This window comes from Brassica oleracea, unplaced genomic scaffold, assembly GCF_000695525.1.
Source record: "Brassica oleracea var. oleracea cultivar TO1000 unplaced genomic scaffold, BOL UnpScaffold00581, whole genome shotgun sequence".
Taxonomy (NCBI): Eukaryota; Viridiplantae; Streptophyta; class Magnoliopsida; order Brassicales; family Brassicaceae; genus Brassica; species Brassica oleracea.
This window is the reverse complement of record NW_013617424.1, coordinates 141,803-152,549: the sequence shown is the minus strand read 5'-3', so window position 1 is coordinate 152,549 and position 10,747 is coordinate 141,803. Positions and strand designations below refer to the sequence as shown.

General features: G+C 30.4%; 1 protein-coding gene across 3 annotated transcripts; it reads left to right on the top strand.

The window, feature by feature from the left end:
• Positions 1-6,857: 6,857 nt before the first annotated feature.
• On the top strand, positions 6,858-10,121 carry LOC106319735. Of its 3 annotated transcripts, none has more exons than XM_013758120.1 (3): positions 6,858-7,026; positions 7,602-8,279; positions 8,362-10,121. In XM_013758120.1, exons 2-3 carry the CDS (start codon positions 7,623-7,625, stop codon positions 10,012-10,014), a joined length of 2,310 nt encoding a protein of 769 aa, XP_013613574.1. In that variant the 5' UTR covers positions 6,858-7,026; positions 7,602-7,622; the 3' UTR covers positions 10,015-10,121. The 3 variants fall into 3 exon arrangements, with proteins under 3 accessions (XP_013613574.1, XP_013613573.1, XP_013613575.1); XM_013758119.1 differs by lacking the exon at positions 6,858-7,026 and adding an exon at positions 7,048-7,402; XM_013758121.1 differs by lacking the exon at positions 6,858-7,026 and adding an exon at positions 7,048-7,410.
• Positions 10,122-10,747: the final 626 nt, after the last annotated feature.

Here is a 10,747-nt window from a genome sequence, read left to right as displayed (position 1 = left end):
TTAAGTGAGTAAGGGGGATTTCCCCTCCTCCTTCATAATCTCATGATACTTTGTCTCTCTACACTCTCTATTCTCTCATTCTGAATCTCTATACACGTTCTCAGACTTGTTACCAATCTCTTAGACACATAAACACTCTTTAGTCTCTCTTCTTCTCAAATCGCTCCCAAGCTCTCTCTCTTTACCCATTTGGGTTTCACACACACATACAACCTGAGTAATTCTAAAATCTCATATTTAATAGCAAAATTTAGATACTTACAAGTATATTTTTTTTAACGAAGATATTTACAAATATAAAACAAGTAACAAGTTTTTAAAAAAATTAGTTGTTTGGCGTGCAAAGTAACAATTACTCATTTTTAACAAGTCAAATACAAATTTAAATTTTTATTACTCATGCAAGGTAAATCAAATATCTGAGTGTTCGCCTTAAAACCGACTTTTCATTGAGAATCATCTTCTCACTCTATTTCATGAGTTTTGTTGTTTTTCTCATCATCTTACCTATTTTATTTGTATTTTTATTTTTATTGTACGTCATTGTAAAATTTCTTACAATATCATTAATAAAGTTAAGTTTTATATAATAAAACCTTATGGGTTCATTCTCACTCCTTAAAAATCTGCAATATGTAATGCATATAGTTTAATAAATCATCTTTTGGCAAATAATAGTTAATCTTATTATATAAAGCTTGGTTCTTCAAAGTTGCTAATTAACCTGATCGCGACACATGAAAATTATATATTTTATGATTGTAACATGTGTTAATCTATCTCGTAATTAAAAATATATATACTAAGATATTAATAAAAACAAATTTTATTAAAAAGTAATTTAAATATTATTTAATACTAATTTTCTTTTTATAAAATCCTAATCAAAAGATAAATTGTAAAAGACTATTTGATAATAATTTTTCTTATAATATTGTGACATGTGTTTAAATATACAATGATTAAACATATATATAATAAGATAATAAAAACGCATTTTGATAAAAACTACTTTTAAAAATTATTTAATAGTAAAAGTGCTTTTTTAATAATTTAGTAGTAATTATTTTCGAAATTTTATTTTTACAAAATCCTACAAAAAAATTTGAAAACCATTTATTTAATAGAATTTTCTTTTTCTAAAAGCTTGGTTCTTCAAAACTGTTAATTAACATGATCCCAACACATGTCAATTATATATTTTAAGAATGTGACATGTGTTAATCTATATCTCATAATTAAAAATATACATATTAAGATATTAACAAAAGTTAATTTTATTAAAAAGTAATTAAAATATTATTTAATAGAATTTCTCTTTTTTAAATCATAATCAAAAGATAATTGCAAAAGACTATTTGATAATAATTTTCTTTATAATATTGTGACATGTTTTTAAATATATAATAATTTAAAATATATATAATAAGATAATAAAAAACAAATTTTGATAAAAACTACTTCTAAAAATTATTTAATAGTAAAAATATTTTTTTTTAAATATATTGTAGTAATTATTTTATAAATTTTCTTTTTTTTTAAATCCTAAAAAAATATTTGAAAACAATTTTTTCATATAATTTTTCTTTTCTAAATTTTAATGAAAATATAATTATAAAATATTATATTGAGTTTTGTTCTTCGAAATTGCTAATTAACATGATTGTGACACATGTCAGTTATATATTTATAAATGTGATATGTGTTAAACTATCTCATAATCAAAAATATATATACTAAAATAATGAAAATAATATTTCTTAAAAATTAATTATAAATATTATTTAATAGTCTTATTATTATTATTAGTATTTTTTCTAAAAAACTTGGTTGTTCAAAGTTGCTAATTTACATGACTGTGACAATGTTAGTTATATATTTGAAAATGTAATATGTGTTAAAATTTCTCATAATCAAAAATATATATACTAAAATAATAAAAATGATTTTTTCTTAAAAAATAATTATAAATATTATTTCATAGTCTTATTATATTATTATTTATTATAATGTTTGTTTTAAGAGATACTAAAGATAGAGAATTATAAAAGATAAATATTAAATTTTAATAAAAAATGTTAAATAAAAACGAATTACAAAATCCTACAAGTACAATAAATTATTTAGTAAACACACGAATAAAAACTAACTTTTAAATAAGTAATATTACTTTCTTAAAAGACTAATTAAAAGAAAATTTTAAAAGTACTCTTATTATTGTCTTATAAGTAATTAACTTTTTTTCAATAGATAATTTTAAATGTTAAAAAAGTATGACCAAAAATGGCTACAAATATTTCAAATCTATATTTAGGTTTAAGCTTCCATATATTATTTTTACAAAACACAATAGTATTTTACATGAAAAGTATTACCTTAGTATTTTCTTTTAATTTCTTGATACAACTCAATTTTTTATTATCCTTATTACATCTTATGATTCTAACATAATTTTTTATTTTGATGTTGTTATCGTACATGAGTATGTATGAATATGATGGATATGTGTTTGTAAGTATAAGACAAAATATATAAATAATAAAGAGATTTTTTTCTATTAAAAATAAAATAGTTGTATAAAAATCTAAAATAAAAATTAATTATAAAATAATTAATTTCCTTTTTAAAAGTCTAAATAAAATAAAAATGTAAAAATAATCTTATTTTTCTTATAATTAACTAACTTTAATTTTTAATAATTTTTTGTTAAAAAAATATAAACCAAAATTAAATTCAAATATTTCACCTGATATGATTGTAACATGTATCAATTAAAAAAATAGATTGTGAATGTGTTAATAAAAACTGTCATTATGTGAAAATAACTTTTTTTCTCCTAAAATCCTAAATAAAAGAGATTTCTAAAAAAAAAAAAAATTTTCTAATCTTAACCAATTAATTTTATTTTTTTTTAAAAAAAATTCTGACCAGAGAGAATTGTAAAATTTTATTTAATAGTAATTTGTACTTAAATAAATTTGTGATAAACATGATAGTAAAAAAATATTTAACTAACAAGAAAATTTTTAAACAAATATTAGTGATATTGGAAAAAATGAATTTTCAAAATGGCAACTTTTAAAAATAGTTAATATTAACTGGAAATAATTATTTGATAGAAATTTAATTTTTTCTAAATCCTAGAAAAAATATAATTGTAAAAGATTCCTTAAAAACTGTACAAGAATATTTGATAGTTGTTTTTATTTTTAATATAAAAAATCCTAAACAAAAAAATTTTGTATCATATATTTAAGTCATAACCAAAAGAGAATTGTAATATTTTTAAGAGAGTATTTGATGATGAACATGATACTAAAAATTATTTAATTAACAAAAGAAGTCTAAAATTCGTATTGATACGAATTGTAAATTTTCTTTATTAATAACTAAAAAGAATTATTTGATAGAATTTTTTTTCTCAAAATTCTACAGAGAAGATAATTGTAATAGGTTATATGACACCCTTGTTCGGAAACTCGCTAGGTGCTATGCGTGTGGCACACACGGGCCTAGCGATTTTTTGAAAAAGCAAAAAAATGGAGGAATACTCGGAGCGGAATTTTTTATATTTTTATATGTATAACATCAAATTTTAAATAAATATAATACAATTTTTGTGTATAATACATGTTTATGAAAGATATTTGATAATTTGATACTAAAATTCAAAGTAAACGCGTATATATAAAGTAAATTTGCATTTAATAACAATTGGTTTAGCCTCGTCTGGTGGTTTGTGTCTTCCGTGTAGCTCCTGCATGTGACAGGTTCAAATTGCGGCAACTGCCCTTTTGGCATTTTATTATTTTTAGGTTTAATGAAAGTAAAATTACCAATTCACCCTCGTCTTCAACTTTCTTCGGCGATTTTCCGGATCTAACACGCAGCCGCCTTCAAGTTTTCCACGATTTCACCATTTTAAGAAGCTATTCTTGTCGGATTCAACTTAGTATAGAATATCTATAAGATATAATCTGATTTCTTCCTAAAAACTTTGATATTTTCATACTTATCAGATTTGGACAAATCGTTTTTACAAAATTACGCGGCGATTTCTCTATTTCTCCAGCTAACGCGCTCACTATACGGCTGAGCGCCTAGACATACCGATCACCTCCATTTCGCCACGGTGACCTTCCGATGTACGTTTAATTGGACGAGTAATCGGCAACTCGGCTGAGTTTTAGAACAAGGTATGACACTAATTTTCTTTTTCTAAATCTTAAACAAAATTGAAAAAGAGTATTTAATATTATTTTTTAAAATTGAAAATAAAAAGAAGATTTATAAAATATAATGTTTTCCTTTTTAAAAAAATCCTAACAAAATAAAATTTTAAAGAATTATTTAATAAAACATTAAATTAATACATAAAAACATGTATAATGTTGTCATTGACTCGATTGGTGTATTTGAGTTTCATTTTTTTTTACTTTTCATTCATTTTCTTATTTCGGGTTGTGTTCAGTTTAAACGTTTAGATATAGTGTTTTATCTAATCCTAGGTACAAAGTTTATAAAAATTCATCTATGTACCATGACTATAAATACAAATATTAACTTAAACTTATGTGTTTTTTTTTTTTGACAGCAAACATTTACAAACTCATGTTGACTCTGTAAACCAAATCGGTAACTCCGCATCCATGTGAACGACAAAGGACGGTTGTTTCCTAGCACTACGTCCTAAGCTATCCGCCCCTATGATCTCCGTCCGGGGTACATGAACGATGTCTGAGTTGAGAAAACTTCTTTTTAAGAGCTTAACTAGATCTCGATCCGCGCAACCGCGCAGGTTTTTGTTTTTATTTATATTTATATAAATATTTTGTTTTCAATTCTAAATTGGTAGATATTATAATATATATGTGTCTATCAATTTTTAAAACATACTAATAAGTTTACTATATATTTTTTTCATTGAATAGATTGTTTCAAACTTTCACATGTATTTGTATCTTTTTCTATATATATATTTTCGGATTATTATTTCATTATTAAAATCATAACTATATATATAAAAATTGGTAAAATATTTTTTTATTGTCATATTCAAAGATATTGTAACATTTCAGAAATTTAGAAAGTTTTTAAAAAATTAACTTTTCGATTCATAGATTTATGTTATCGAGTAAATAATTAAACATTTAGTTTTTGTTTAATTTTAAAAATAAACAATATAGTTTAAAATTTGTTTTCATTGGTTTAAGGTAGTAAAGATTAATCATTGTTAGATAATATGATTTTTGTTAATTAAAAAAAAAATCATTATAATTTTAAAAGTTAACATCAACAAATATTTAAATATTTAACATATGGAGGTATAGTATTACAACATTAAATTATATCTATTTAATTTATACTATCTATAAATCCAATAAATTATCTATTGTTTAAATCTAATTATTAATAGCCCAATAAAAATTTATGGTAAACCCAAAATTTAAATGATAAGATTATAGATTAAATGTAACATGACTTTCTAGGAATATGTCCATTAGGTCCATTTTAAAAAAAAATCACACATGAATCAAGGTTGTGACTTCTGTTTTAATATATAAGATATCTTCCAGATAACTTTCAAATGCTGGCCATTCTTCTGGTTCCGAAACCATCTTCACCAATTGAGAACAATCCGTTGCAAACGTTACTTGAAACTGTCTTAAATTCTTCATACATTCTATTGCCCAAATTAATGTCTCCACTTCCGAATGAAGGGGTGAGAGACATGCCCTTACATTCCTCGCCCCTAATAAACCATCAAAACCCGGCAAAGTGCTATACCAACCTTGCCCTGAAAATAAATCCTTATCTTTCCATGATCCATCTATGAAGCGCCATCGTCCTGGCGTCGCTAGTGTGGGACTGGTCTGTACCTGATGCCCCCCTCGTTGGGTCATTTACTATATGTGCCTCAGTCCAAAGTGATGACTCAAATTCTGCTATTTTAAGTGTTTCTCTCGGATCAATATCCAGATTACTAAAAACTTTGTTATTCCGGCCTTTCTATATATACCATAATATCCATGTAAATCGGTGATCATTCATCTTTGGATTGACTCTCCAAAAAAGATGATCCATATTAGCAGAAAAAAAATGATAGGAAAAATATTGGGATGCAATGGTATCTTAGATAGTGCCCACACTTGACGTGCTGGAGGACATTAAAAAATACATGGTTTATTGATTCCTCCGGATCTCCACATCGAGCACAACATATATCCCCTTGTATCCCTCTTGATTTTAGATTTTTCATTACTGCAATACATCTTGAAAAAAGTTGCCATAAGAAATGCTTTATCTTCGGGGGCACCGCATTTTCCAGCAGAAAGCTTTTAGTGTATCCGCTGTGGGACCATAAAATTCTGGTGATTTTTCCTTGCGAGGATTGACCCGTTCCACATGATAACCTGATTGGACCGAGTATTTCCCATTGTTAGTAAAATGTCATCCATTCCTATCCTCCATCGGATTTCTACTTAATGAAATACTTTCAATAATTTTTACATCATGATGATCCACCAAAGCCCTGATTGCCTGTAAATCCAAGTTCGGGATTTCGGATTAACGAGGGAATCCACTGCGTACTTATGTGTAAAAATGAGTTTTAATTATAAAATAAATCTCAAACAACATACGCAAAAAAAAAAAAAACAATCATAAAACTATAATAAAATGATTTATTATTTTATAGTTTTTATTAAATTAAATGATTTATTATTTTATAATTTTTATTAAATTAAAGCATTACATAACAACGGACTCATATCTTGTATAATATAAAAATCACTAAAAAGCAAAAAAAGTAAAAAAAAAATTGCTCGATAAATTGGAAGTTCGTTTCCTTTCTCTAAGTGAAACTTTTACACCTTTTTGTGTGTTCATTAGTTGGTTCTCTCGCGAAGACTTGTGTTGAAACAGCGGCCAAGTGATCTCTCTGTGTCTTTTTCTCTTCGGTGCTTGAGAAATCACACTGCAATGCAAAGCTGAAACATCTCTTGTCTTTCTTGAAAGCCTTTTCAGGTTACCAAATCTCTCTCTCTCTTGCTCCTTCTCTTAATGCCGGTTTTAGGTAATTCACGTTCTGTGTTCTCGTGGGTTTTGCAAAACGTTAGTGGTAAATGCCCTCCTTTATTACATGGAGTATCCATCTTTTGTAGAATTCGTGTTTTCACGTTGTCTTTATGCGACAAAAGATCTCAGCTTTATCTTCTATTCCAGTGGTTGACTACGACTCTTATTGTTTCGTCTTTATCTCTTTACATGGGTTTATAGGATCATTGTCCTTGTTGATGTTTGGGTTCCCTATATATAATGTTCTTGATTCTGGGTCTCTCTTTTCACGCTTTTGATGCGGCGTTTCTTGGATCTTTTGATGCTCCGCTCTGAAATAGTTGAGGTTAAAACGTATCGCACTTTATCTTTGATTTTCTCACAAATAGATTGCAATTTCTCTTTTGACTGAGTCTCCAGACATGGGTTTGATTTCAGTGATTTTATATCTTCAAGTGTTTTGTGTTTAATGTAATTTTTGCGTTATCTATTTTATATGATATTACCGGAAACTTTTTGCCTTAGCCTTTGGTATGTTCTTGAAGGTGTTTGTGCAGACAGTTCTTATGATGGTTGAAGAAAACAATCCTATGGAAGGTGGTTCTTGTGAGGAAGAATTTGCCTGTGGTGATCCCAAAGTTGATATACGTGTTGGGGATGAATATCAGGCTGAGATACCTCCTATGATCTCTGATCCAGAGAACCCCCCTCTAGCTTCAGATGATCTTGGCTCTGGTTCCTTTGTGGTTGGACTACCTCTCCAAGTAACGTGGATAGACACCAAATTTAAAGATAGACAAGGGCTTGGAGATGACCATGTCGACATGAGCGAGTCTCTCAAATCTCTGAAAAATAAACGAAGCCGCAGGAACACGGGAACAAAGCAGCGGAGGATGACTCTTGAAGCTGTGCCGGAGACACCATCGAGTTCTTGGGATGATCTGGAAGTAGATGGCTTTGTTCTTGGTTTATATACATTCGGGAAGAACTTCACTCAGGTGAAGAAGCTGTTAGAGAGCAAAGAAACAGGAGATATACTTTCGTTTTACTACGGAAGGTTCTACAAATCTGCTAAACACAAGGTTTGGTCTAACTCACTCAAGAAGCAAAGCAGGAAATGTATACAAGGCAAGAAGCTCTATTCAGGTTGGAGGCTACAACACCTGTTGTCCCGTTTGATTCCCAGCATCACAGATGAATCTCAGAAAAAGAAGCTTGTGAATGTGCGTCTCTCTTTTTTTTTCTTTTTTTACATTGAAAATGTGTGAATATGTTTTTTTAACAAAGGTTAACACCATTAAACAGGTTTCAAAGTCATTTGCTGAAGGGAATATATCTCTGGAGAGATACATTATTGGAGTGAAAGAACTAGTAGGTCTCCAGTCTCTTGTAGAAGCCGTAGCGATCGGTAAAGACAAACATTTAACAGTCCTAACAACGGAACCAGTGAAATCGAAACAGTGGTTCACAGTCTCCTCTGCTGGTTTAGGTGCATACACTTCACTCACATCTGAGGAAATAATAGAAAAACTTGATGGCGGTTCCCGTCTAAGCAAAGCCCGTTGCAATGATATCTTTTGGGACGCTGTGTGGCCGCGTTTGCTAGCCAGAGGGTGGCATTCTGAGCAGCCAAAGGACACCAAATCTAAAGACAACATCGTCTTCCTCATCCCTGGGGTAGAAACGTTCTCTAGACGGAAACTCGTTAAACAGACTCATTACTTTGATTCCATCGCTGAAATTCTCAAAAAAGTTGTTGCCGAGCCTGAGCTTCTTGAATTTGAGACAGCAGACATCAGACCTTCCAGTGAAGAGACTAATTACCAACACACTAAGCACCGTTACCTCAGGTCTCCAGACGCTTGCTCTAATCATATGAAGTTCACTGTTATGGACACTACTAGTTTGGCTTCAGGAGGCAAGTTGTGCGCATTTCGAGAGTTGAAGAATCCTGATAACAGCCCTTCTGTGGAAAGATCCCAAATGATGCCGTTGGAGCAAGCCAAGTTTTCTGGTGAATGTAAATGGGAAAAGAAGGGAATGAAGAAACTGGTGGAAGAGCCGGTGAGGTTCATGATTGTGGATACAAGTGGGCAGTCATCAGGGATAAGGAGACGGAGACATTTGCCCGATAATGAGAACCAATCAGGTAACAGTACAGGTGTGACTTGGGAGTATCCTAAGCTGTCTGGTGAGACTTTGGAGAATGTTGGGTCAAAGAAGAGGTCTGTCCGAAAATCATCCGAATCTTTTCCTTTGACTAAGCGAAGGCGGCTCAGTACATGTGTAAGGAAAGATATAGAACGTTTTGGTCAAAGTTCGAAGTTATCGGTTGAGTTGATGAACATCAAGACTGAGAAATCAGAAGAAACTGAACCAAATGGGTTATGTTCACTGGAGAAACAACAACAAGAGAACTCAAATCGGTTGTGTTGGGACAAAAAAAGCTCTTCAAATGATCTGGAAGCTTCTCAACAGCACGAGAAACCTATTCAGCTTCCTTCCATGCCAGGCTCAAACAAGAGGACTTGTCTTTCCACTCATCAAACTGCATCAATAAAACAAGAAGAAGAGGAAGAGCTGAACCAACAGACAAACACATATATTCCAAGAAGGCAAAGCACAAGAAAGAGGCCGTTGACGACTCGTGCTCTTGAAGCTCTTGAATCGGGATTTTATACAGCAAAGAGCTTGAAAAGTACATCTAAACCGATAAAACGCGAAAGGTCTACAAGGATCAAGCACTCAGCCAAAGCAACTCAAAGTAAGTCAGACAATGGTTTTGTTGTAGAGGAAACCACATCAAGTAAACCAGAGGATTTTGAACGGAGCTTTCTTGCGGATAAAGCAACAAACGTGAGTAAGCCTGTAGAGCAAACAGAGGATTCGAACAAGGTGACAACCGACTCCCCTAAACGTCCTCCAGTTCTTTTAAAATTTCCTTTTAAGCGTCGTTGAACAAGTGTTTAAAACTCTAGTATGAGTCTCTTTTTTTTTGGGCGTTTACTTGATCTGAAGAAATGTGTATAGAAGAAGAAAGCTCCTTATATTTCATTTCTCGGGTATATCATGTGTATTATCCAGTGGGATGAATGATTCACATAAAAAGCATACACATGTTAGTTACAATTCTCCTGAGTGTTGTAGTAAAGTCACAACAATGTACATTCAAGGCCGATTTGTTTCCTGGCAGCTAATCTGTTGCGGCCGTTTCACTTCATTGTCCAACTTCTCATTAAATCCTCCAGACCCGGCTCTGCTCCAAACCTAGCACCAATTATACCATAAATTACCAATCATATGACCTCAAATTGCTAAACAAAAGGTTTCAATATTGCTTTCAACATACATTCTGTGATGATGTTTCTGAGACTTTATTTGGGTCTAGGAGCAGTTTCCAATCTGATGGCAACCAGAAATGTAACATCTTAGCAAGAAGGCATTTGATGATTGCGTCACGGTCGTTATATATATGTGGAAGGATTATTTATTATGTAAGCGAAAGCGACAAGAGTGGTTTTTTCTTTTTTTTCTACCTTTAGATTACTAACTTGGAAGGTTGAACCAGTAGGATGGAAAACGGCTTCACCACAATGCGGCTGAAATGATGGGCTGAAATTCTAAAACGACAAAGCCGACTACGTATTGTCTTATCATTTCATGTTTGGGATAGACAACAATGTTTGTTTTA

Bases quoted from the DNA above. Each gene is read 5' to 3' on its own strand.
- LOC106319735 (XM_013758119.1), top strand. From the start codon at position 7,355: ATGCGGCGTTTCTTGGATCTTTTGATGCTCCGCTCTGAAATAGTTGAG. The intron at 7,403-7,601 runs GTTAAAACGTAT...ATGTTCTTGAAG, and splicing joins TCCGCTCTGAAATAGTTGAG to GTGTTTGTGCAGACAGTTCT. The intron at 8,280-8,361 runs GTGCGTCTCTCT...ACCATTAAACAG, and splicing joins AGAAAAAGAAGCTTGTGAAT to GTTTCAAAGTCATTTGCTGA.